At 46.1% G+C, this 27,680-nt stretch overlaps 1 protein-coding gene across 3 annotated transcripts in view; it reads right to left on the reverse strand.

The window, feature by feature from the left end:
* The window catches only part of abca4b (ATP-binding cassette, sub-family A (ABC1), member 4b), a 188,486-nt gene that overhangs the window by 128,917 nt on the left and 31,889 nt on the right, over positions 1 to 27,680 (reverse strand). For all 3 annotated transcript variants that reach the window (XM_072510537.1, XM_072510536.1, XM_072510534.1), the window contains exons 5-13: positions 26,045 to 26,184; positions 23,392 to 23,519; positions 14,513 to 14,710; positions 13,728 to 13,817; positions 11,365 to 11,605; positions 8,713 to 8,852; positions 6,657 to 6,773; positions 5,234 to 5,431; positions 2,131 to 2,336 (exon numbers count right to left, since the gene is read on the reverse strand). In XM_072510537.1, the coding sequence (XP_072366638.1) occupies positions 2,131 to 2,336; positions 5,234 to 5,431; positions 6,657 to 6,773; positions 8,713 to 8,852; positions 11,365 to 11,605; positions 13,728 to 13,817; positions 14,513 to 14,710; positions 23,392 to 23,519; positions 26,045 to 26,184 (1,458 nt within the window). The remainder of the gene's footprint in view (positions 1 to 2,130; positions 2,337 to 5,233; positions 5,432 to 6,656; positions 6,774 to 8,712; positions 8,853 to 11,364; positions 11,606 to 13,727; positions 13,818 to 14,512; positions 14,711 to 23,391; positions 23,520 to 26,044; positions 26,185 to 27,680) is intronic.

Below are 27,680 nucleotides of genomic sequence, written 5' to 3' on the forward strand. Positions count from 1 at the left end.
GCAGCATCTAGGAATGTGTGAGGAGCAGTGTGTAAAGGAGGAAGAGGAAATGGGATCAATTCCAAAGATGTTGACAATTCTTTGGCACCCCCCCAAGTGATTAATCTTCAGACCTGAACCCAGATAGTATTGTTGTCAGACCTGGTGCCCACAGAGGGCCATAGGCCTTTTCCCACCCATAGTAAATGCCCACAAAAACGCATTTTCCAATGGAGGTTATTGGATTTTGATCAGGAGCGGTGTCCCAGCTGGCATTTCCCTCTTTCCTCTGGACATTTCACTCTTCAACTATTTTCAGGTAACTTAGTACAGGTCAGACATCAGTCTTGAAGACTTTCTGAATCGGAACGGCCCAAGTCCACACCATGTGGTGTCTTTACCCATTGAGCCATCACAATAACTGCAGCAGAAGACTTTTGTCCAAGTTTCGGCTCTGATTTCATCACAGTGGCCCTATAATAATAGCATAAATCCTACTTTTGGCACGAGTGCATTCTCACGCTATTGAAAGGATCAGATTATGCAGCTCAACACTACTTTTGTATTACTGTTCATTCGAGGGAGGAAGCCACCCTGCGTTCTCTTCTGCGTGGAGTTGGCAATGGCACTGGGCTGGAGGCTGTTGGAATGGAGGTCCGATTGGCGAGCGAGGTATGAGTGAGTGACATGTTTCGTTACAAGACAAAATAGAACACTATGGGGTAGATTGTGATCTTCAATGAAATGGAATGAAAATCGCATTAGCTCTTTAAAGGGTGGGCGAGATCCACTCTACAAGATTATGCTCAGTCGATGAAGATACAAATCTGTTACGTTTGGCCGTGCAGAACGGGTTTGGGTGGCGATAAGGTGAAACGGAATGTCATGAAACAAAGAGGAATGATGAAGAAATAGCTACACCAAAGCTCAATGGAATCAGCCGCCTGGGGGATCATTTAACTTGCTCTACTTTGATTTATTGTGTGAAACATTCGCCCATTGTATAAGTGTTACAATTCCAGGAGAGAATGAATTGAGTTTCAATGTATTGAGCTCCCACCATTACGCTTCATGTCTCTGCCAATGGGCAAGGTTTTTATTGTACTGTTTGGCCCATTAGAAAACACAAGCTCAGCAAAGGCTTGGATTTTTAAAAAAAAGTTAGATGCTGAAGCAACAGATAGGATATGCACCGTACACGGGATGGGGCCAGTGAGGTAGGGTCCATGGGACCTGTTCAATTTTCACCTCAAACAAAGAAAGCAACCCCATCTGGATGTAATTATTGTTCCTAATCTTTAGTTCAAGGCTTTGCATGGAGGGACCGGGGACTGCGACCACGTGTGTTTACTTGCCACTCTTCTCCCTATTTTCTATTAGCAGAGACAAAACATTTTCAAACCTATCTATGGCTCTGCCCCACCTCTGCAATCCTCTACCAAACCTTGGAGCCTATCGTTCACTCATCACTCCTCCATCTCTAGTCAACCCCACATGCCCCCTTCCTACATCTCAGTACTGATGGAAAGGTCCTTTTGTTCGCTCCGCACATGTTGCTTGACCTGCCAAGTATTATCAGCATTTTCTGCTTCTATTTCAGATTACCGGCATCTGCAGTATCTTGTTCTCGTGTACAATTGATGTTGGTGGTGTTGCAGTGTGGGGAAATCACTCAACCTGTCACCACCCCTGCCAATACCCAGCACCTCCCCAATAAAGTTGTGGCACTAAATTTCAATGGACCTCATGTGTAGTGATGTCATGGTTGTGTTGTAATTCACAGACTGACTATTAGGAGTCTCATTGGTATATAAGTGAATGTTAGAGTCAGGTGACCTCAGACTGACTAGGGAGCTGGGAGAGAGGTTGTTTGTGTGTGTTTATACTGTTATTCATCTGTTGTTTTGTATATATTTGACCCACAGTTTACATTAATAAATTGTTTTTAGCTTCAGCTACACGTGTTCTTGTAATATAAATCAGGCCATCCAACAAGAACATTACACCATGCAACTGAAGGGCGAGTCATTGTAGTTGGGGGTCAGATGGACAGGGTTAAAGTTGGTGCAATGCCTGCAGTACCTTGCAGTGTTTGCAGTCGTTGGTGCTGTCCACTGACTGGTGCTCACTATCCTGTTCCTGCAAACTGACCTGTCTTTTATTTTATTTGTTCTCTCCACTGCATCGATGTCCATTCGGATTTTGTACTTCACATGAGTTGGGAGCTTGTTCGACCAGGGGTACAAGTCCACAAACACAATGCCAGCCCAAAACTTGTTCTCCTCCAAGAGATAGAGTGCCCGGTGGGTGAGCTGCCCCTCGTCGGAAAGGCCTTCGAATTTATCCAGGTTCAAACACTGCAAATAACAAAAGAGGTTATGACCTGAAAGCTATGGCCTTTGCAAAAATCAAAGTGAGAAGATTGCAGCTAACGGTGCCTCTAATTATTTGCTTCAAATGCAAACCAGTCATTAACCTGGCTTGACCCCCACTGCTGTCTCTAAGTTATCAGGATGCTTATCTGGTATTCACCAACAGCAGAACTTTCACTTATTTCACATTTTTAGTTTACTAAAATGTCCCAGAGAGCTTCACAGGAATATTAGAAAAATATACCAACATGCTACGTATTCGGGCAGATTACCAAAAACTTGGTCTTGGAGGTAGGTTTTCATTAGCATCTTAAAGGAGGAATGCGGGGTAAAGAGTCAGACATCATTAGATCCCCCTGGCCCTTCTTCCCCCACTCCCTCTTCCACCTCCGAGGCTTTCATCGATAAAATGGCACACCCGAGAACTATTTTAAATTGAATGTTGACCTTCGGACAAAGGGTCACAAGGTTCAAACTGGGAAGAAAAATGCTTGGTTGGCTTCAGAAAATTCCTCTCGGAAAAGCGATCAACAAACGGAGTTTCACTTTCGGACAGAGGAATGAACAAGCCAGAATCGCGGAACCTTCGAAGAAATGGTTGGATGCCACAATGGCAACGACTGAATAATGTTTCAGACGTGTGTGAACTGATACGTTCTGAATGGCTTTTCTCACCTATATCTATCTCATGATGTTTGAAAAGATCAATTAAAAGGAGCATCTCTGGGTACATTTTCCAAAATTAGTAGTTCTCCTGACAAGAAAGGTGGGAAGGTGCCTGGATAATGCGGGTAAATTTCACCAAGTTGTCAAGGAATGCAAATTGGGAGTTAGGTAGCAACTTTGATCTTGTTTGGCCGAGTGAGTTATCAGGAAACATTAACCCACAATTACTTTACCTCAAAGTATTGATAAGGTTTTTAATCCCTCATGTCAAACTGTTGTAACAATGTCAAAGCACCTTACCTACTGATTGGGTGGTCATTGAAGTAAATGCGGTTGCCAGGGAATGAAATTAAGTTCTGTAAACGCCCGGTGTAATTCTCACATTTCAAACTGGTTCCAATAAAATGTGTTGGCACGATCAGTTTGGTTTTATTAACATTAAAGAGAAGTCTATAGAAAGCTGAGGGTTTCTGCTTGAACGATGGGGCCCAGTACATTGGAAACACAGCAATCCACTGAACCGCCAGTTCCTCAATCAGAAAATGGCGATCCTCAACTGAGATAAGGCCCTCCAGAATAGGAATGAAGCAAAACAACAACAACTTGCATTCATATAGGACCCTTCACTTAGTAAAATACCCTAAGGCACTTCACCGGAGTGTAATCAGACAAAAACTGTCATTTGAATCAAAGAAGATGATGTTAGACCAGGTGGCCCCATACTTAGTCAAAGTGGTGGGTTCAAAGTAACATCTTAAAGCAGGCGAGAGAAGGAGTGAGCCAAAAGAGTTTGGCAAAGGAATTTTAAAGCTTTGGGCTTAGATGGCTAAAGGCATATCTGCCAATGGTGGAGGAAAGGAAGCGGGGTATTCACGAGAAGTGAGAGTTCTCGGAGGGCTGTCAGGTTGGAAGAGGTGACAGAGATGGGAAGGAGAAATATTCTGGAGGTATTTAACACTAGCTTGAGAATTGTAAAATCGTAGGGCGGGATTCTCCCGCTGGGCCGGAGAATCGCCAGGGGACGGCGTGAATCCCGCCCCTGCCGGCTGCCAAAATCTCCGGCGCTGGGGTTTTGGCGTGGGCGGGAATCGCACCACGCCGGTTGGCAGCCGCTGGCAGTGGCCCCCCCCGGCGATTTTCCGGCCCACGATGGGCCGAGCGGCCGCCCGTTTTAGGCCAGTCACGCCGGCGTAAATCAGACCTGGTACTTACCGGCGGGACCTGGCTCTGCGGGCAGCCTCTGGGGTCCTTGGGGGAGCACGGAGGGATCTGGCCCCGGGGGTGCCCCCACGGTGGCCTGGCCTGCAATTGGGGCCCACCGATCCGCAGGCGGGCCTGTGCCGTGGGGGCACGCTTTCCCTCCGCACCGGCTGCTGCAGACCTTCACCATGGCTGGCGCGAAGAAGAACCCACCTGTGCATGTGCCGGGATTATGCCAGCACACGCTGGCGCACCCGCAAATGCGCCAACGCACGCCGGCCGATGGAGGCCCTTCGGCGCCAGTTGGCGCGGCGCCAAGCCCCTTCCGCGCCGATTAGCGCAGCGTCAACCCCGCCGTGCCGGCCTAGCCCCTGAAGGTGCGGAGGATTATGTATCTTCCAGACGGCCCGATGCTGGAGTGGTTCACGCCACTCCACGGCGCCGGGGCCGCCCGCCCCACCGGGTGGAGGAGAATCCCGCCCGAGGTGTTGATGGACCCGCTCCAATGTAGGCAGCGAGTGCAAGAGTGATGGGTGAATGGGACGCAGTGCAAGTTAAGGTATGGACAACAGAGTTTAGGATGGGCCTGCTTACGGAGAGCAGAATATGGAGGGTCAGGCAGGTGAGAAGAGGCACAGGCACACGGGAGCACTGCCACCTTCAAGTCACACGCCACCTTGGCCTGGAAAATATCATTACTCCTTTATCGTCTTTGGGTCAGAATCATGGAACTCCCTCTCTATTAGCACTGTGGGAGATTCCTGCACATGGCCTGCAGGAATTCACTACACCTTCTCAAAGCCTGATAGAGATGAACACCCAATGCTACCTTTGCCAGTCATGCCCACATACTAGGCATGAATAAATTAAAGGTGTGTCTTGTGCAAAGCTCAGATGCTTTATTTGTAAATATGTAACTCTCTCCCCTGGCTGTGGCCAGCAAACAGATTCAGCAAAAACAATAGTTAATCTTGGCAGCACAATCAGTTTCCAATTTAATTCAGCTATTTTCTTACCTCCATGTAATTATTGAATAGGCTTACGAGCTGGTCTGTTAAATTAAAAATATTTTGCCAGTCAAAGTTTGGCATGCCTTCTGCACGTTCGAAGGATTGTCTGTTGTGCAGGAAGTTTAAGATGTCACTTGCTGTCAAATCGATGTCCTCCAGTTGCCTGTTTATGAAATATGACACGGTCGGGTTTCTTATTGAGTCCTGGGTGAAATAAAAAGCAAGAAATGTGTCACGAAATGTTCACTTTCAGGCGGCATGGTGGCGCAGTGGTTAGCACTGCTGCTTCACGGCGCCGAGGACCCGGGTTTGGTCCCGGCCCCGGGTCACTGTCCGTGTGAAGTTCGCACATTCTCCCCGCGTTTGCGTGGGTTTCACCCCCACAACCCGAAGATGTGCAGGTTAGGTGGATTGGCCACGCTCTATTGCCCCTTAATTGGGAAAAAAGAATTTGTTTAAAAAAAAGAAACATTCATTTTTTAAAAATTTGTGTTGGGAATGCTGTGCTGATGAAGGTTCACATTGAAGTTGAGAACATTTTGCATTTTGGACTACCTGCAACAATTCTCATATTAGGTATAGAATTGTTATGTGGAGTTCAAAGCTCCCTATCTACTCTATCCCAACAATGCACCATAGCTGCAAGATCGGGAAATCATCCCTTACGGCACTGCTTTGACAATTTCCCACTTCCTAGACCAACTATCTTCCAGAATCTGAGAGAATGATAATTAATGCCAAATGGAGGGCAGTGTTGTGCTGTAGGACACTCTCTAGGAAGAAGCTTAAGATGCCCAGATTCTTTTCATGTGGCACCTTAATAATATTGTAATTAAACCTCTAACATAAACCCACATTCATGCAGGATGTACGTTAATAAGTATAAAACGGGCAGCACGGTGGCGCAGTGGTTAGCACCCATGCCTCACGCGCCGAGGTCCCAGGTTCGATCCCGGCCCTGGGTCACTGTCCTTGTGGAGTTTGCACATTCTCCCCATGTTTGCGTGGGTTTCGCCCCCACAACCCAAAGGTGTGCAGAGTAGGTGAATTGGCCACTCTAAATTGCCCCTTAATTGGAAAAAATGAATTGGGTTCTCTCAATTTATTTTTTAAAAAGAAGTATAAAACTGTTGGGCATTTTAGAAGTTTAGCATTCTATATAGCCATCTAGTGAGTCCCACCTCCAGTATCTATGATCCCGATTGACATGACAAGGAGATGCAAAGCACAGATTCAGAGAGACCAAGACCAGATGGAGAAAACAATGAAAGTAGGAAGATGGGAAACATCTTTAATCTGTTGCTATCTCTATCACAGACAACAAAACGTTCATTGAAAATCATGGTGACAGAAGTTAAAGAGCTGAGAGATGGCTGGTTGACAGCTGGGGATAACACTTTGCTCACCTGTCCTGATGGCCAACACTTACTCGAATTATATTTATCTGTACGCTGTTTTGGAAGAAGTTCCACAGCTGAGGTTTCACCTCCTCCCAGATCTTTCCAATCCTCTTAAGTCTGTGTAGTTCCTCGAAAGTGGCATTAGCCTGCAAAGAAAATTCCACCAACATGTGTCACTGTGCGCTGCATTTAACTATTTTGTGGCTGTACGTATGTTCAACCCGAGCCTGAACAAACACTCCTCCTGTAAGACGATAGGCTGATTATTCATCTGAACCACTATTACCTCAGGGTGAGCAATGTTAAAAGTCGTATATGTGCGTGTGTGAAATAAAATGGAGTCGCTAAAATAAACTGACATATTCGAGAAAGATGAGGAAGGGACTTCTTCAAAGTGCAGTCAACTGATGCAGGGATCTGTATCTGATAATGTTTTTAAAGAATTCTGGCTGGCTGCACACTGCGCTTTAAACTCAGTGCGGAGTTGAGTTCAAAAGGCCTGTCTGGCCTTTTTAAAGAGATCCAACACGTGCCAGTTTGGTAATCAGAGATTCCGGAACATGGACCACCATTTACCAGCTTCCCCCTGTCTGAGCAAGGATAACATCTTTTAAAAGTTCTAGCAAAACAGAGAGGCAGATGTCTATAATTACAATTCAAAAGAGACAACGGCATTTAACATGGAGCAGGGGAAACGGGCCATTAAAATTACAACCAACAAACATTCATTACACCGTGCCGCATCTAGAAATATTGTTCAGCCATTTCTTGCACAACTTTAACCCTCCCACATCCGATGGGTGAAGCAATGGCCCTAGACAGGGTTAGGTGGAGAGAATTTGTCCATGGCCTATGCTCCATCAAGGAGTTGAAAAGGTTAAGAAGAAGAAGGAAGAAGCTGACTGTAGCCAATAGGCTACTAGGGCGGCATGGTGGCACAGTGGTTAGCACTGCTGTCTCACAGCTCCAGGGACACGGGTTCAATTCCGGCCTCGGGTGACTGAGTGGAGTTTTCACGTTCTCCCCGTGTCTGCGTGGGTTTCCTCCGGTTTCCTCCGACTGTCCAAAGATCTGCGGGTTAGTTGGATAGGCCATGATAAATTGCCCCTTAGTGTCCAAAAGGTTAGGTGGGGCTACTGGGTTAACCCCAGGGTTACAGGGCGGATGCGTGCACTTAAATAGTGTGCTCTTTCCAAGGGCCGGTGCAGACTCAATGGGCGGAATAGCCTCCTTCTACACTGTAAATTCTCTGATTCTATGATAATAATCATTATTATTGCCACAAGTAGGCATACACTACACTGCAAAGAAATTACTGTGAAAAGCCCCTTGTGGCCACACTCCGGCACCTGTACACAGAGGGAGAATTCAGGATTTCCACAGCACGTCTTTCGGGACTCGTGGGAGGAAACAGGAGCACACAGAGGAAACCCACGCAGACACAGGGAGAATGTGCAGACCCCGTACATACAGTGACCCAAGCCGAAAATCAAACCTGGTTTTTAACATAGAATTTACAGTGCAGAAGGAGGCCATTCAGCCCATCAAGACTGCACCGGCTCTTGGAAAGAGCACCCTACCCAAGGTCAACACCTCCACCCGATCCCCATAACCCAGTAACCCCACCCAACACTAAGGGTACCCTGGCGCTGTGAAGCAACAGTGCTACCCACTGTGCAGTTGACTTTCCAATCATCAGGTCAGTGGAACAGTATGGTTTAAACTATTAGCACAAAATTACATTCTAAATTAACCAAAGTTTGCATTCATACTATTAGGACAATACAAAACACCTCTCTAATGCACACAGCATTAAAGAAAAACTCACACAATCAATTTTGCCCCTGATAATAATAATAATCTTTATTAATATCACAAGTAGGCTTACATTAATGCTGCAATAAAGTTACTGTAAAAATCACTTAATTGATATTATACGCTGAACAAACCTTCATGATATGTTCCTTTGAAGAGATTAGGGTTTTGCTAGTTACGAAGGTATGTTGTTGTTTAGATGCAACGTATTCAATCACCTAAACGTCTAAAATTAATCATCAAAGTAAAGTAAAAATTATGTGCTCTTACATTTTTGATCAGCTGTTGGGTTGCTGGAGAATCTGGGGTAAACAGAACCTTTCCCATCAGGAGTGGTTTCATCACATTCCAGATTATCTTGGTTGCGGGGTTGGACTCCATGTTTTGATTAAGCGTGTTACAGAAAGGAGCTACAATGAACATTTACCAAACATTAGTATTTGTACCATCACAGACTGCTTCTTAGTTCCAGTAAAGCTCAGCATAATTACACAAAACCCTGTCTATCTATAGTCACTTCGACCTCCATTCCACCACTGTCAGTATTCGCCTCCCTCTTCTCTCTGAAGGTCATGCTGAACATTTGGTTCATGGGCCAGGATTCTCCAAAATCCCGGCCAAGTGTTGACGCCGGCGTCATAACCAGCGCGAGCGACACTGGCATCAACAGGCCTCCAGGCCCAGGCATTCTCCCCTTCCTCGAGAGCTAGCATGGCGTCGGAGTGCTGTGCGCTGCTCTGGCGCCGAAAGCCAGCCCTACATGGCCGCCGCAGGTCCGCGCATGTGCACCACGGCCGTCGCGGGTCTGCGCATGCACACCATGGACGGCGCAGGTTCGCACATGCGCGCCACGACCGTCTCCACACCGGCTTTCAGGCAACATGGTGGAGCCCTCCAGGGGCCCGGTGCGGAGGAACATAGGCAGCCCCCGATCCAGCGTGGGCTTGGAGAATCCCTCCCAAGATTTCTAAGACAGGGCCACTGACTTATAACTCAGCAAAGTGGCTATATTTTTGCTTGTAATACACCGAGGGGAAGTAATGACACCTATGAAACTGGGGAGGAAGAGAGGCCCAGGAATCGCTATCAATGACTTCACACTTCCAATAGGCAACGGGATTCTCCCTTCTGGGAACTAAGTCCCCACACCGGCGGGAGAACCGGCGCCAACCACTCTGGCATCAACAGCCCCCAAAAGGTGGACGCCGGAGGGGTTGGCGCCGCTCCAGCCGGCGGCGAAGGGACTGTGCGAGTTCGCGCATGCGGCGAAGGGCCACGTGATCTCGTGCATGCGCGGAACCGCCGGCGTGATTCCGCGCATGCGCAGACCGGCTGGTGTATTTCGCCGCATGCGCGGGGCGTTCTCTGTGCCGGCCATGGCGGAACCCTACAGGGGCCGGCGCGGAAGGAAGGAGAGCCCCCACGTCACAGGCGTGCCCACAGATCGGTGGACCCGGATCGCGGGCCAGGCCACCGTGGGGCCCCCGCCCGGGGCCAGATCACCCACCCCCCCTCCACCCCCCCCCCCCCCACCCCCCAAGGACTGCCCTTGCTGACTTACCTGCCAGGTGATGTAAAGATTGGACATCCCCAGATCCTAACGATTCGGTGGGTGTGTGGGTAGCCGGTATGTTTGGTTAATTCAGTTGGGTGGGATGGGAGGTTCCCATTCCCTGACCATACACATTCAATCCCGAGGAAGTCCAATGTATCCAAACACCGGAATCAATGTGCGAGTGGACACGCCAGCCCAATAGAATTTGAACATAACATTCTAAAGGCTGACATTTCAGTTTTTCAGATCCAGGGCTGGATTTGGCAGCCCTCCACCAGCGTGTTTGGAGGTGGGCGTGTTCACAGAATCTCTACAGTGCAGAAGGAGGCCATTTGGTCCACCCAGTCTGCACCGACCCTCCTAAGGAGCACCCCACCCAGGCCCACACCCCCACCCTATCCCTGCAAATGCACCTAACCTTTTTCTTTTAACACTAAGGGACAATCTGGCATCTTTGGACTATGGGAGGAAACCGGAGCACCCGTAGGAAATTCACGCAAACACGGGGAGAACGTGCAAACTCCACACAGTCACCCAAGGTCGGAATTGAACCCGGATCCTTGGCGCTGTGAGGCATCAGAGCTAACTACTGTGCCAATGTGCTGCCCCGACTTGTCTGCTGCCTTCCTGCCCGTCCCCGGCTCATCCTATTTTATGTGGATTGGTGGGGCGGCAGGGGAGGGTGGTGACAGGCGATCCGCTCACCCTTAAGCCTATTGAGGTCCTCAATTACTGGTCATTTAAGTGCCCCTTCCTGTCCCAGCCACTATTTTATCTGCGCAGAGAGCAGTCCAAACCAAACAGGTAGCTCAGCAGCCTTTACTTGGTGAGTTGGTGTTGAGCAATAAGCGGGGGAACCTCCCTTGGAGGCGTCCTCTGTGCCCATCGGGAACACTCCCCCCATGAGGTCATACCCCCTCCTTAAAACAGCCCCGTCTTACAAACCTGCCCCCACCCCTCCCCCCATCCCATCCCCCCCCTTACGGCCCTGACTGGGACCTGCCAGTCAGGCCCTGCCGGCACCCTGGATTTCCCTTCAGTTCAGCTTCTATAACTCTCTCTCCTCGGGCTTCTGGCTTTGGACCACCAGCGGCCTTCGCTCGAACCTGCCTCTGAATGGTCAGCAGCTCTCCAAAGTGGGACTCCCTCCGGAGCTGAGGGCAAAAGTCTTGGTTTGAGCCAAATGTAAAGTTTCTGCAGGGCAGGTGAGTTTTTCTTTTCATGGACCACCTCCCAACTGACTTTAGTTGGTGCGAACGAACACGACATCCCATAAAATTCAGCCCCCCCCCCGCCAAGCGTCCAAATTCTTATTCCAATCTAAAATCTGAAGAGAATACATATAAGGTTTGACAGTAAACACTTACTGGCTGTGTAATCATAAGCGTACTTTGACTCTTTCTTTGTGTTGTTAATTCCAAGGAAAGCCTTGTAATTGTTATCTTCGTACCAGTTGAAAGAAAAGACACGAGAGCCTCCTTTCTCAGGATAGCCGCAGATTAGATTTGATAACAATTCCGTCAACTGACTGAAGGAAGCTGGTCCACCTTCAGAAAAAAGCGGATAAACCACCTGGAGCAGATCTTTAACGCTGTCCCTCGTGATAAACTGGACGGAGAGCAATGAAACAAACAAAAAAAATCGTAATATCGATCTCTTGCACTTGAATAAATATATAAAAGCAGCAATCAAAAGAGAAAGTTTTGAACGCGGGAAAGACAAACTCCCGGGGACCTGCAGCACAATTGGCCACAGGCTGAGACAGAGAGAAGTTAATGTTCAGAGGGAGATCCTTCATTGAAAGAGTGTAGTACCCTCAATAACGACACGAGAGTGTAGAATGGCAAATGAAGGCTTTAATAAACAGAGAACTAGTCAGTGACCGAGACGTGTGCTTACTGAGTGCCACCTACAGGGCGTCACCTTATATATGGCTCCCTGGTGGGCGGAGCCAGAGGCGGAGTCCCCCAGGGTTCCAAACCCGGTCTTAAAGGGGCATCACCTACATGGTGTTAAGGGTACAGTAACCATTCAACACAAAGAGGGAGAGAAAATGATGGCATGAGATTCTGCTACTCCTTACTTCTCGTGCCAACAGTCCAGAATGTCCAAACACAGGGCGGGATTTCCCAGCCCTTCCTGTCAGTGTGACCTTCCGGTCCTGCCAAAGGCAACCCCCCCCCCCGCCCCCGCCCTGGGTTCCACGGCGATGGGACAGTCGTGCCATCCAAAACGCTGGAGACATCGGAGTAGACCGGAAGAACCCGTTGGCGGGCAATGGTGAGCCACCTCAGCTGCCCGAAAACACGCAGAGGGGGAGGCCGGAAAATCCGGCCTGTAGTATTTAAGAGTCTATGGCAAATGCCGGATTCAGTTTAAGATGATTAAAGGATTGCACAGGGTAGTTAGAGAGAAATCAATTTTCTCTGATGGGGGATGATAAGGCCATTGATCATCCTGGAATCCCTGGAATGGGAGATTAATCTCCAGGATATGGCTCTGATTAACCTTGGAGACGAATCATAGGTTACAAAGTATTTTTCTTCATCTTTCTAACCATGTTTAATTATTAATTATTAAAAAGTAATTGGGGCTGCGTGGGAAGGAATATTGACCAACAGTCAAGGATCATCCAGTCACATAACGTCGAGGTTGGATGCTTTTCAATTGGGGTGGGATGATGGGTGAGGCAAGAGGATGGACAAGTTAGGCAATAAATACAGGAATGCGGCGTGAAGGCTTGGGGATGGAGGTGGAGGAGGGAGCTGAAACACACCAATCAGAGTTGACAATCCTACTATGATCTCCTAGCTGAGTTTTGATTGCCCAAGGTCACCTGCTGAGCAATGGGCTGGTGCAGGTTGTTACTTCCAGCATTGAACATCGTGTGGTCAGTCAGCAGGAATTGAATTGCCAAACGGATATTGACCTAATGTATCATACTGCATGCAAAATTTTTTTTTTTTCAGTTTCCCCTCAGTTCCATGTGGGTGTGGGTCCGTATAATTGAGAACAAATTAACCTGACCATCTAACTCACAATAACAGGGCAGCACGGTAGCACAAGTGATTAGCACTGTGGCTTCACAGCCCCAGGGTCCCAGGTTCGATTCCCTGCTGGGTCACTGTCTGTGCGGAGTCTGCACGTTCTCCCCGTGTCTGCGTGGGTTTCCTCCGGGTGCTCCGGTTTCTTCCCACCGTCCAAAGACGTGCAGGTTAGGTGGATTGGCCATGATAAATTGCCCTTAGTGACCAAAAAAGGTTAGGAGGGGTTATTGGGTTACGGGGATAGGGTGGAGGTGAGGGCTTAAGTGGGTCGGTGCAGACTCGATGGTCCGAATGGCCTCCTTCTGCCCTGTATGTTCTATGTTCTAATAACAGAAAATACTGGACAATCTCAGCAGGTCTGACAGCATCTGTGGAGAGAGAAGAGAGCTGACGTTTTGAGTCTGGGTGACTCTTTGTCAAAGCGTTGACAAAATCCAGACTCAAAACGTTAGCTCTCTTCTCTCTCCACAGATGCTGTCAGACCTGCTGAGATTGTCCTGTGTTTTCTCTGCTTGTTTCAGATTCCAGCATCCGCCGTAATTTGCTTTTATCTAACTCACAATGGCTGGGCGAGAGGAATTTGGAGGTTCCGGTGCCATTCTATTGACAGTGATTGGATGGATGAGAGAGCTTATTACCAGCGCCCTTAAACACAAGAGGGGAATAAATGATTATTTCCTTACCTCTTCCAATAGGGGGGATGCATCATTCATAATTCTCACCCAGAAATACAGATCTATTCCATCTGAATAACGGTTTAGCACTCGTGGGAGCTGAAAAGAAGACACGGCACATTTATATCTGCTTTTATTTCTGCGCCAGAGGCTTAGCTCAGGGTCAGATAGGATGCTGAGTTTGCCAATAATCTGGTTCAGCGTCACACTCCTATAAACCCCTCCAGTCCTACAGCTAACCCCCACCCCACTCCCTCACTGCCCCCTCCCCTTCCCTCAGAACTCTCCATCCTCCAAGTCTGGCCTCTTGTGAATTCCGCCATCCCATTACCCAATGACAGACATCGAGGTTGCACGCTCTGGGATTCATTCCCTAAACTCCTTCACCTCTCCTTCCTGATATCCATTTTTGTCGGAATATCTGAGTAAATGTTGGTAATCTATGTTGCCTTGAAAATATTGTGGATATTAGGAAGGAGAAATGTAGTTAGACCCTCTTATATACATATGACATTTTCATATCGCATTTGTCCTGTACTCCTGTGACTAACTGGATTGTATCCATGGTGTTCAAAACATTTGGAAAAGAAATAATCTGCAGTGGTCAGTGATAATTCCACCTTGACATTCAGGTAAACATGAGCGCAAGAATTAAATCGGACAACTCCTCACAATGCTATTGCAGATATCAGTACAGATAACTCGTACAAGTCAAAAAATCCATGTCACGAAGATATTCAGCAGCATGCTACATGCTTTTCAGCAACGCTAAATGGCCAAAATAATGGACCTACTGTTTGGAAGAGTTTAAAGAAGTCCACGTTTGCGTAAAGTGCGTCTTCCACTCTCTGAAGCCGTTGCTGGGAGAGGATACACATTCCATTCAGAACGGTGCGCATCCCTCGGTGACTCAGGAAGATGAGGAAACGATTCAGGAGGACCTGGCTGCACGCTATGTCCTTCAGAGCTATATCTGGTACTCCGTAAGCAAACTAGAAGTAAACGTGACCAAGAACATTTACAAACAGCATTAGCTGACAATTCCAGAGTAGCTGATAAAACCCATTCTTCATCGGCAAGCAACCATTGATTATCATTGTCAGGGCCTATGTACATTAGAAAAAAAGTTTTATGAAAGTATTTTTGAATATACTATATAAAATAAAAATACATTGCGAGTGGAAGATGGTTACATGCTTTGAATATAAAGTGTTCTTTATAAAGTTTCTTTATAAAGTGTTCAGGTTTTACAATTTGAATTTCACCAGTTCTTAGGTACAACTGGAATCTACGACCTCTCAACTGGCCTCTTAACTTCAAGTAAGTTTGAGCTCACCCAAAACTTTGCTGCCTGAATAATGACCTGTTCACCTATTAACCTGTATTCACTGACCCACATTGGTCTGGCAGCAACTCAATAAAAAAATTCCCATCCTTCTGTCCAAATCCTTTCATGAGCTCACCCTTCCCTATCTCTGTAGCCATGTCCAGCCCATACTAATCCCCTCACATCTTTGTTCTCCTCCAATTCTAGTGTTGTGCACGCACCAAATTTTCATTGTTTCACTGTGCCTGGGTCCTAACGCCTGTGATTTCCTCCCTAAACTTCTCTATATCTCTATTTCTCTTCCCTCTTTAAGTTGCTCCTTAAAACCATCTCACCGACCAGGGCTATTGGTCATCTGCCTTAATATTTCATTGTGTGACTTGATGTCAAATTTTATCCAAAACTGCTCCCATCGATTGCCTTGCGACATTTTACTGTGTAACTACTCTGCCTTGTTTCCAAGGGGGAGTTGGTTAGCTCAGTTGGCTGGCCGGCTGGTTTGTGACGTGGAGTGACGCCAACAGCATGGGTTCAATTTCCTCACAGGCTGAGGTTATCCATGAAGGCCCCACATTCTCACCGCCCCTCGCTTGAGGTGTGGTGACCCTCAGGTTAAATCACCGCCAGTCAGCTCTCTCTCAAAAGGGGAGAGCAGCCTATGGTCCTTGGGGGTTTATGGTAACTTTCACTTCACCTTTTCACTCCAATAGAGAAATATAAGTTATTGTTGCCTTATGATTTTAACAAATTCGACCAAGTGTCTTTCTAATATTATGGCCAAAGTTGTCTGGAGAGCAATGCAGAAATATAATGATTCTAGTCAGTGAGAAAACAGCTGTTGTTCAAGGACGCTCCATCTCTCCCATGTTCTTAACATAAGCTAAACAGAAGTGGGTGGGGAAGAGGAGTAGTACTAGAAGATTAACAAAAACTCACAACATAGCTTCATCAGTCTCCACCCTGTGCCTCAGCTTGGCGGGGGGGACCTCCTGGAATTTTTGATGCTCAAGAAGGTGAAGTTTGAGCTGAGGGGCGGATGGAAAGGTTCTACAATTCATGGGCTTTGTTTATCATGCGCTTTCAAGAATTGGATGCCATCGAACATTCGGGGGAGGGCGGCTATTGGGTGGGGTTGATCACAGCGTTTATGGGATGACCGTTTATTCTCTTTCTTGTTTTGCGGTATTGGGAATGTATGGGTGATGTTTTGGTTTGTAGGTTGAAGGGGATGCTGTTTGGGGGATTGATACTGTATTTGTTATTATTGTCGGTTATCTTTTGTTGGTTGTGTATTTGAGGAAAATGTGGAAAATGAGGAGAATAAAACTTTTTAAAAACATAGCGTCATCATTTTCTTTCGTAATCCATATAAAAGTATTGCAAATCAATTCCCCTTCTGAAACATCCCTCAACACTCTGTAACAGCATTCAATCCGAGCTCAGAAAGTCAAACCACAAATCTGAACCTAACTACTCGAGTGCTGTACCCCACTGTGACACATTTGCAACTATCTCATCCATAACATTACTGTCGATCATAATCGACTAAATTACGTGCCCCTCTTGTACAAAAGTAACTCATGAAATTTACCACGCTCACAACTCTGGCCCAGTTGAAGTCGGCAAATTCTTGGTAACCGGGCAACCGACATCTGAAGCTTGTTGATGCAACGGATGAGTCAGAGAATTGAGGTTAACTTTGCAAATGATCAATATATCATCTTTCAACCCCACCAAAGACACAGAATGTGGTGATCTTTGTAACCTAATTGTCCCTCTGTGCATCTTGACTTCAACAAATGTTTTCGGACTGATTCTCGTTCATTGTCTGGGTAATTGGTTTGCTGTGTCCTAAGATTAATTATGTGCATGTCTGCAATGGGCCGGTCAAATATTTCAAGATGTTAAAAAGCCAAAAGGTTAAGCAGCTATGATTTTACGAGTTGAAATTTATCCAACTTATTTTGTTTTCAGTCTTTCTTGCTTTTATTATTTGCCTGATTGGAAAGCATTCCTTCCCTCCCTCCCTCCCTCCGTCCCAGATAATCAGAACCACAGTTCCTGTGGGAGGGTTTAGCTCAGCGAAACAGCTGCTTTGGAGCACACACCCGCCTGAAGGCACATGTCAGTATGTGGTTACCGCCCTATTTTCTTTTCCTAAAAACCCAGCCAACAGTGCAGTAATGTTATATTGAACTCCCCAGGTTGGTTTCTGTCTTGGCTTCCTAAGCATTCCGACACCCCAATAATAAAAGCAAAATCCTGCAGGTGCTGGAAATCTGAGATAAAAACAGAAAAAGCTCAGCGGGCCTGGCAGCGTCTGTGGTGAGAGGAACAGAGTCCAATATGACTTCTTCTTCAGCACCAGTCAATCACATTGGCCGGCAATTCTCTAGAGCTCCCTGAGGGGGTGGGGGGGGGGGGGGGGGGGGAGTGACACCTCTGCACTGGCTGATAGCTGACTGTTTATGAAGTGTATTGAATGATTTGGGCATCTTACAGAGTTGCTGCAAGTGGGAATGAGGCTCAGTCGGAACCTATAATTCAAGAATGGTCTCAATCTCTACCAGTGTTTCAGACTACCAGTGGAAGAAAGGGGCAGTAACACAGATTTAAGGTAATTGGCAAAAAAACATTAACGATACGAGGAAAAGTTTTGTTTTTTTTCCACAATGTTGTAATCTGGAACTCACTAACTGAATGGGTGCGTGAAACAGATTCAAATGTAAGTTGCAAGGGGGAATTAGATAAGTTCTTGAAAGGGAGAAATTTACAGGGATAGGGGGAAAAGAGCAGGGGAGTGAGTGGGACAAATTTGATAGCCCGACCAAAGAGCTGACACAGGTACAATGGGCCGAATGGCCACCTTCTGTGCTATATCAATCTATGATTCCATAATTCTAAGTCTACTGTGCATCAAATCAGGAACATTGTTATCCATAGAATCCCTATAGTGCAGAAGGAGGCCATTCGGCCCATCGAGTCTGCATTCGACCCTCCGAAAGGACACCCTACCCAGGCCCACGGCCTCCCCGTAACCCCCATCCCCCCACCCTAATCCTTTGGACACGAAGAGGCAATTTAGCATGGTCAATCCATGTAACCTGCACATCTTTGGACTGTGGGAGGGAACCGGAGCACCCGGAGGAAACCCACGCAGACATGGGGAGAAAGTGCAAACTGCACACTGACAGTAACCCATGGTCGGAATTGAACCCGGGTCCCTGGTGCTGTGAGGCAGCAGTGCTAACCACTGGGCCATCGTTCCTCGATATGTACTCAAAAATTAAAATATTAGCCATAAGCAAAATGCCTAGTGAGTGATTGGGGAAATGTGGAAAGGTAGGTGTTGTCCTTCAAATGTTAATTAAAGTTTAGTTTGTGAGAATGCTTCATCCTTGATAGTTTGGTGGGAGGAGGATATATATGTGGTCAAATTGTACAGGAGACAATGCCATCCGACTACTCTCAGTTGCATGTGGCCTGGCACTGTTCTGGTCATTTATGTTCCCCGGCAGGAGGGGATGTTGGGTTATTTGCCCAATACTCTGACAAAAGTAAGGGAGGGGCGGAAAGAAAGAGAAAGAAAGAAAAAGGAAGGGGAAGTATATTTATCTAGCATCTTTCATGACCTCAAGAAGAACTTTACAGATAACAAAGTTCCTGATTTGTAGTCACTGCTGAAGCAAAGGGAAAGCTGGCAGTTAATTTGGGCACAGCAAGCTTTCCCAAACAGCGATGTGACAATGATCAGATGATGGACAAAATTCTCTGGCCATTAAGATTCTCTTTTCCCACCCGCAGTGCGCCCCCGCCCGCGAGTTTCCCAGCGGCGTGGGGTGGCTTTAATGGGAAATCCCATTGACAAGCGACGTGTTGCCAAGAAATATACCAATGTGGTTTTTGTGGAAGTGATGTTGGTTGAGGGATACATGCTGACCACGACATGGGGAGGACTCTCCTGCGTTTCTTCAAATATTTCCATGGGATCTTAACACTCAGTTGAGAGGGCATTGCTCTTGGTCTGAAGAGAGCCCACTTGCTACATGTGATCTCAATGATGGCCACTGTAGCCCCCAACAGCACTGCTCTTTATGTATCGGTACTATGGGTCTAGTTTAAAGGCAACAGTCACAAATACAATAAGACCTTTGACTTCAGTTGCCTCACGAGTTACATTAACCTCTCTACATACAGGCTCCAAATAAAACAGAAACTCTCCCAGCTGACACCAATCTTTGGAAAATATCTTTCAATTCAATCGCGTGGTGAATAACTCACTTTCTGTCTAAAGACACATCTTAAAATGGGTTCCAAGAGTAAAACCACAAGTCAATCCTCTGTGGGCCTCTCTACATCATTCGACATTCCAGCAGTTATGTGTGAGGTGCGGAGATATTGTACCACTTGTTTGCTCAGATGCTATTCAGGACTCATCCATGTGTCATAACCACAAACACCCAGAAATACACACTGGCCAAAGAACACCTCACAAAAGTGCTGACAGTTCTTTAGGAACTCTCCGGCTCGAAGTTTCCAAGAAGGATAAGGTGGCTAAGTCTGGGTAATGTTGAATCACAGCATTCGTGGATGTTTTCTCATTATTTTATTATTTGCATGTGAAAAGGTCCTTTAGCGCTGTTGTCCAATTTTGTTATTATCTCAGCACTGTCAGTCAGTGCAGCTTTTCACACTGGTGCATTCCATCCGTTAAAGAATTTGAGGCCACACACCATTACCAAAGGGAACATTCTGATGCAGATTGTAATTACTTCAACTCTCAGACATTTTGCGAGAGAAGGGCTGCTCTTTGTCTGCAAACTTCGGTGAAGGGCGCGCACAGCTATTGCAAGTAAATCTGTTCTGATTCTCATCAGCTCTTTTTTTAAAAGGTGTTTTCATTCATAAGATCTGATTCTGATTTTTAATACATGGAGGGATGAAATATCACATTATTTTGGAAAATATTTTTGTTCAAGACATTTTCCACTTTGCAACATACACAACACTCAACCTTATACAACTTGTATGATAAACTAACCCCACAACCAACCCCATATGTCCCTCCTTTATGCAACCCCCCCCAATCTACACTGCCCCCCCTTCCCCCCGCTTGCTGATGACTACCAATTCTTAAAGAAGGCTTTCAAGAACCTCCACCTGGAATAGAACCGCTCCCCCGACTCCTTAATTTTTTCCGGGTGCAAAAACTCTGATAGGTCCCCCCACCCAAGTCATTGCCCTGGGTGGCTCCATGCCTGCCACCCTAGTAGAATCCTCCTCCAGCCTATCAGGAAGGCAATGGCCAATACATCACCCTTTTCCCCTCCTGCAGCTCCAGCTCATCCGATACCCCAAAGATCGCCATCCACGGGCATGGTGCCACCGTTATCCCCAAAATCGCCGGCATAATCTCGAAAAAGGAAGCCCAGAACCTCCCCAACGTAGGGCAGGACCAAAACATGTGTGAGTGGTGCACCGGCCCCCTTGAACAATGTTCACATCTATCCTCCACCCCTGGAAAAAATCCACTCATGCGTGTCCTAGTCATGTGCGCTCTTTGCACCACTTAATCAGCTCAGTCTTGCACATGAGGAAGTCGAGTTTACCCTATGTAGGGCCTCACTCCACATCCCCTCCATCAAATGTGTAACCCAACTCTTCCTCCCATTTGCTCTTAATCTCCTCTAGAAAAGCCCTCTCTCTCTCCATCAACTGTCCATCAGAGATCGTCCCCTCCCCATCACCATCCCGAGACACAACCTTATCCACCAGGGAAGGGGGGAGCAACTGAAGAAACGTAGAAAGCGCCTTCCGAACAAAATTCCTCACTTATAGATATCTGAAACCCCCCCCCCCCCCTCCCCAGAAGCTGGAACTTCTCCACTAGTTCCTCCAGCCCCGCAAACCTACCCTCCATGAACAAATCCCTACACCTCTCTATCCCTTCCTATTCCCAGGCCCTGCATGACAAGTCCATTCCTGCTGGGATAAATCTATGGTTCCCATATATTGGCGCATCTCTAGCTTGAAACATTGCCTAAACTGGTTCCATACTCTTTAGGATGCTGTTAGCACTGGGTTCGCATAGTACTTCGCTGGTGAAAATGGAAGAGGAGCCATCATCAGCGCTCTCAAACACAACCCTATACAAGAAGCCTCCTCCATCCGCCCCAAAGCCCACCTTTCATTCACGACCCATCTCCGAACTTTCGCAATATTCGCCGCCCAGTAGTAATTCATCAAATTAGGCAACGCCAACCCCCCCAACTGTCTATCTCTCTGTAAAAACGGTCCCCAGATCCAAGGTGCCTTACCCGTCCATACAAAGGTCAAGACCAGTTTGTTAGTCCTCCCAAAAAATGACTTAGGTAAAAAGATTGGAAGATTCTGAAATACAAATAGGAACTTTGGAAGGACAGTCAATTTCACCGTCTGGACCCTTCCCGGTGACAATAACAGGAGGGCATCCCACCTTTTCAAATCCCCCTTCACCACTTCTATCAGACTGGCCAAATTCAGCTGATGGAGCAAGGCTCAGTATTCCCAAATATCTAAAACTCGACCTGGCAGCCGAAATGGGGATGAAATACCATGCAGGAAATGTGATTTTTTAATGTTGATTTGTTTGATAATGCGCCTGTAAAGCACCTTTATACAGTGCCATTAATGTAAGGTTTTGTTTTATTTTCATGGGATTCTGGGCATCACCGGCCAGACTATGATCGTCCCTAATTATCCAATTACCATTGAGGTGGTGGTGGTGAGCTGCCTTCTTGAACCACTGTGCTCCATGCGATGTAGGTACATCCACAGTGCTGTTAGGGTGGGAATTCCAGCAACCTGACCCAGCGACAGTAAAGGAGCTGAGATATATTTCCAAGTCAGGATGGCGACTTGGAGGGGAACTTACAAGGACGGTGTTCCCATTTGTCTGCTTCCAATGTTATTCCAGGCGATAGAGTTCACAGGATGCTATTGTTGTATGAACCCCTCTATTTTCTCCACAGTTCACAGATCCCCAACTCCGTACAGCATTTGCCAATAAGGTCTTAGAGACCTGATGCCAGGCCACTCCATGCTCATTTTGTGCCAGTCATTAGGATGCTCGTGGCCCAAGGGGCAGCCTTTCTCTGATCCCTCTGTACCAGGGGTATAATGTGCTGATTGTGGGAATTCTTGGGACAGGGCAACAAACTGTCTCTCCCGCCCCCACACACTAAATAACGAATATACCCGAATGTTCTGGATCCAGGGCATTAGATGATGCTATCAATCAGAATAAGACAGTGATATTAATTGGCATCTTTCTTCTGCACAAGAATAAGTATCTCAATCACCTAACACATTTCAAAACGAACTATAAGACCATAAGACATAGGAGCAGAATTAGGCCATTCAGCCCATCGAGCCTGCTCCGCCATCCAATCATGGCTGATATTTTTCTCATCCCCATTCTCCTGCCTTCTCCCCATAATCCCTGATCCCCTTATTAATCAAGAACCTATCTATCTCTGTCTGAAAGACACTCAATGATTTGGCCTCCACAGCCTTCTGCAACAAAGAGTTTCACAGATTCACCACCCTCTGGCTGAAGAAATTCCTCCTCATCTCTCTTTTAAAGGATCATCCCTTTAGTCTGAGATTGTGCCCTCTGCGTCTAGTTTTTCCTACAAGTGGAAACATCCTCTGCACGTCCACTTTATTCAGGCCTCGCAGCATCCTGTAAGTTTCAATAAGATCCCCCCTCATCCTTCTAAACTTCAATGAGTACAGACCCAGAGTCCTCAACCGTTCCTCATACGACAAGCTCTTCAGTCCAGGGATCATTCTTGGGAACCTCCTCTGGACCCTTTCCAAGGCCAGCATGTCCTTCGTTAGATACGGGGCACAAAACTGCTCACAATACTCCAAATGGAGTCTGACCAGAGCCTTATACATCCTGAAAAATACATCCCTCGTCTTGTATTATAACTGTATCAATCTCTGATGAGAAAGGGACTTAAAATTATAAAGATGAAATAATTTGATTTAAATGGACATCATGGAACTAGAATAAAAACAGATAATGTGAGAAAAACTCAACAGGTCCGGCAGCATCTGCTGAGGGACTAACAGAGTTAATGGGCCTGATTTCAATTCTGTTCAATTGGATGGGTTTTGAATGAGTTAAAATCCGCTTCATGTTTCGGGCCGATGACCGTTGGTAAGAGCTGGCATTACGGAGCCCTTGTTTGGGTGAGGTTGTGTCTGTAGAAAGCAGAAAGAGTGTGCCTGAGGAGCAGCATGGCCTTTCCTGACTTGCCTAGGTTAGCACACAAGCGACATAACCAAAGCAGCACTCACCTCTTCAGGCCGCACTTGAGCATTGATCAACTGATAAACTACCGAGTCTGAAAGCCCAATATCTTTGAGTAAGAAGGAGGTCAGAGCTTCATCATCCTTCAGAATATCTCTGATTCGAATACCGCTCCCTGAAAATAAAATCGGAATATCGTGAAAACAGAAAAATAAGGAATGGAAGATCTTCTTATCCATCAACTTATCTTTTGTTTAACTTTGTTACGTTAGTCAGAATGCGATCTCAGATGTTATGATATACTCCTGATAGTCAGTTGGTGAAGGAGGAATTATGTCTGTTCCAGCTCTTTGTAAGAACAATTCAATTAGTTCCACTGGCCTGCTTTCTCCCCAGCACACTGCAGTTTTTCTCGAGGAGATTTTCACAGTAACTTCATTGCAGTGTTAATGTAAGCCTACTTGTGGCACAATATAGATCATTATTATTCTCTTTTGAAAGTTATTATTGAAACTGCTCCGTAATATCTCGCCATATAAAAAAAATTCTCTTCATCTCACCGCTGGCTATTTTCCAATAACTTAAATCTGTGTCGCCTAGTCACTGTCGCTTCTGCCACTGGAAACAATGGGTGGGATTTTCCGGTCGCAGCTGCCCCAAGACCGGAAATTCCTGCCCAAGGTCAACGGCTCTTTAAATGGTTCGTCAAATTGTTTGTCCCGCCCGTGACAATTCTCTGCGGAAGGCAGGCCTGGAAAATTTACCCCAATTTCTCCTTACTTACTCTATCAAAACTCTTAATGATTTTGACGCCTCAATTAGATCTCTTCTTAACCGTCCCTGCTCTAAGGAGAAGCACCCCAACATCTTTCACCTATTCACGGACGGAAGTCCCTCAGCCTTGGTACCATTCTAATAAATCTTCTCTGCATCCTGTCCAAGGCCTTCAGAAATAGGTTTCCCAGAATTGGGCACAATATTCTAGCTGAGGTTTAATCAGTGAACAAAGAACAAAGAGCAAAGAAAAGTACAGCACAGGAACAGGCCCTTCGGCCCTCCAAGCCTGTGCCGACCATGCTGCCCGTCTAAACTAAAATCTTCCACACTTCCTGGGCCCGTATCCCTCTATTCCCATCCCACTCATGTATCTGTCAAGGTGCCCCTTAAATGTCACTATCGTGAATTTTAAAAAGTCTTACAACACCAGGTTGAAGTCCAACAGGTTTGTTTCAAACACTAGCTTTCGGAGCACTGCTCTTTCCTCAGGTGAATGTACAATATGGCTTTATTTGTACTCAATGTCCCACAAAATCCAACATAATAATAAAAATAACCTTTAATTTTGTCACAAGTAGGCTTACATTAACACTGCAATGAAGTTACTGTGAAAATCTCCTAGTCGCCACACTCTGGCACCCAGGAGTGGCATATAGATATGACTCATATTGTCGAAGATCCATTATTTGAAAAGAGAGACATGTTGTTGAAGCCTTTTGCCTTACATTCATCATGACAAATGCAAGAGTGCCAAATTTCAAATGGTCACAACAATTCATATCACAGGAGAAAATGGAAAATTGACCCTGATTGGTAGAGGCATTGCCATGGAGAAAGAAACATGGAAATATAGGCTCCCCATACTTCTGCACTATTGTGCGCTAATAAGTACACTAACAAGCAGTTTAATATGAGTCAAGCTTGGAACGAGGTATATTCATGCTTGTTGGAAGTGACAATACATTCATACGCAGGAATTTAATTAAATTATTATTTTTTAGACTGGAGGACGGTAGACATTAGCTACCCAAAGGGTCGGTGCTAGGATCATTTGGATATTGGAATACAGAGTAAAATTTCAAAATTTATCAATGATTACCAAACTTGGAAGAGTGGCAAAGAGAGAGGATGATACAAATCAGCTGCAATAGAACATAAATACGGCTATCAGAATGGGCAGACAAGTGGCAGATGGAATTTAATACAGCTTTTGACAGGTTTAAGTAAGGTAGACAATGGAACTATTCCCATTAGCTGATGGTACAGGGACTCTGGGGCACAGATTTAATGTTTTGGGCAAGAGATGCAAAACCCAAGTCTTAAGTACAATATTCAGTGAGAACTGCATACTCTCAATTCATTGCGAAGCAAGACCTGTTACTCTTGAAGGGACCTGCATTGTCACTCGCTACTCAGGAGCGTGGCGGAAGCAGGGACGATCAATGAGTTCAAATGAAAATGAGATAGGCACTTTGAAATAAATAAAATGTAGAGCTACGGGGATGGGGGGGGCGCAAATGGGACTGACAGGCCTCTTCTACAGAGAGCCAAAGTAGACTGAATGGCCTCCTATACTAGAAATAATTTGACGGCCCCATGACAAATGTGATTACACTTCAACAGGTACTTCACTGGCATCATTCACCACTCAATCTCCCTTGTTTTGAAATGTGCTGGGCTTGTGAATGCAAGTCTTTCTCTTTTATTACCAGGTTAAAGTCCGACAGGTTTATTTGGAATTACTAGCTTTCGGAGCGTAGATCCTTTTGAAAGAGCTACGCTCCGAAAGCTAGTGATTCCAAATAATCCTGTTGGACTTTAACCTGATGTTGTAAGACTTCTTACTGTGCCCACCCCAGCCTATCGCCGGCATCTCCACATCATTTCTTTTTTATAATAAAAGTGACGAGAGCTTCCTCTTGCCTGCAACTTTTCTGGGATTGGTCCTGAGCATATCCATGAAGTCAGACAGAAAACACACATCGTCCCAGATCTTTCTCAACTTGTAGATTTCAGGCTTATCAAACAGCAGCTCTTGAACGTCCGCATATACTCGAGCAAGTCTAGAAATAAGCAGAGGGGAATGTCAGCCTCCATAGTCTGTGGTCCAAACCTATAGGAAAATGTTGTAACCTGCACAGGTCCTATTGGGGAGGGACAATTGATTACCTCATGGGTCTCGGGAAATATGAGTTCCCCCGATAAGGGGGCGGGGCAACCGTTAACCTTTTCTGTTGTATAAATAGAGCCGGCCAGTTTGGTACCGGCCGGCAAGAAGACCAGTAGCGAACTACTGGTGCTATGTAAATATTAGTGTAAATAAAGTTCAGTTTTGTTTGACACACGAGCCCGTGTTGGACTCTTCGTGGCCCTCATAAAAGAAACTTCAGCTGATATCTTTGAGCAATGTACATGGGTAAATATCAATGTTGAAGCAGAATATCAGTTTTTGGACCCAGCCCTGAGAATACACAGAGTCAACTGATCACAGCCAGGGTTGTGTTGCAAAGATTTACCTCACTGGGCCTGTGAGAATTGAGGCGGTGGGAGAAGTAAAACCAGTTCAATCTCCCTTTGCTGACCACGACCACGGCTGTGAAACAGTCAGGTTTTGGTATCAGGTGAGGACAGGATTAGCCTCGGCCACAATGCTCTCCATTGTTAAGTATAACTCACTGACACTGCTCACGCATGAGGAATAATTATTTTCAGCGAGGAGGTTGTTTGTCTCCTGGGACTGCGATCCATCCAGAGTCAGTGCGTTTACAAGTAGAGGAGGGAACATTGGCTAATCACTCTCCTCCTGTAAATCTATAGATTAAAGTGTTAATGACAGAATGTACAACAGACCGAATGCAGCCATCAGCAGTTAATTTCCCTAAGCTTCCTGATACAGGAAAACATACTGTACCTTAACATTACAGGATCACAGAATAGTTATAATTGAACAACAAACATGTTAAATTAGATAGCACACTGGACTAGATCAGTGCACATACCCAAATGAAGACCTAAGCATCTCAACTTCCATGACACATTCTCAAAATCAGATTGTTCAGGGAGCTGGGTCGCATTAATGCACTGCACCATGAGTCCGGGGTCAAGTATTTGATCGCGGCCACTGTTATATGTTACAATTGAGCTCAGTCTGGTCATCAGTTGCAATAATAAACCACGCCGGGTTGATGGGAGGAGGAAAACTAATCAGACTGAAGGGACCTCGTCATTGCTCAACCTTCACTCACAGGCCTCTGCGGTCACTGTGGGGTGGAACCACACACCAGCACCTGTCACAAACCTCAGGGAAGGACAGGAGGGGTTGTAGATATGTCAGAAAACAATGAGAACCCATTCAGGGATAACTGAAACATCAGCAGCATTCACAACTAATTATTTTAGGGTCTTGGTAATGTCTTGTTACAATTGACTGTCCACTGCATGCAACAGCAACTTTTTTATTTAAAAAAATTATTTTTTAATTTAGAGTACCCAATTATTTTTTTTTCCAATTAAGGGGCAATTTGGCACAGCCAATCCACCTACCCTACACAGCTTTTGG

The sequence above is a fragment of the Scyliorhinus torazame genome, chromosome 7, assembly GCF_047496885.1.
Source record: "Scyliorhinus torazame isolate Kashiwa2021f chromosome 7, sScyTor2.1, whole genome shotgun sequence".
Classification (NCBI taxonomy): Eukaryota; Metazoa; Chordata; class Chondrichthyes; order Carcharhiniformes; family Scyliorhinidae; genus Scyliorhinus; species Scyliorhinus torazame.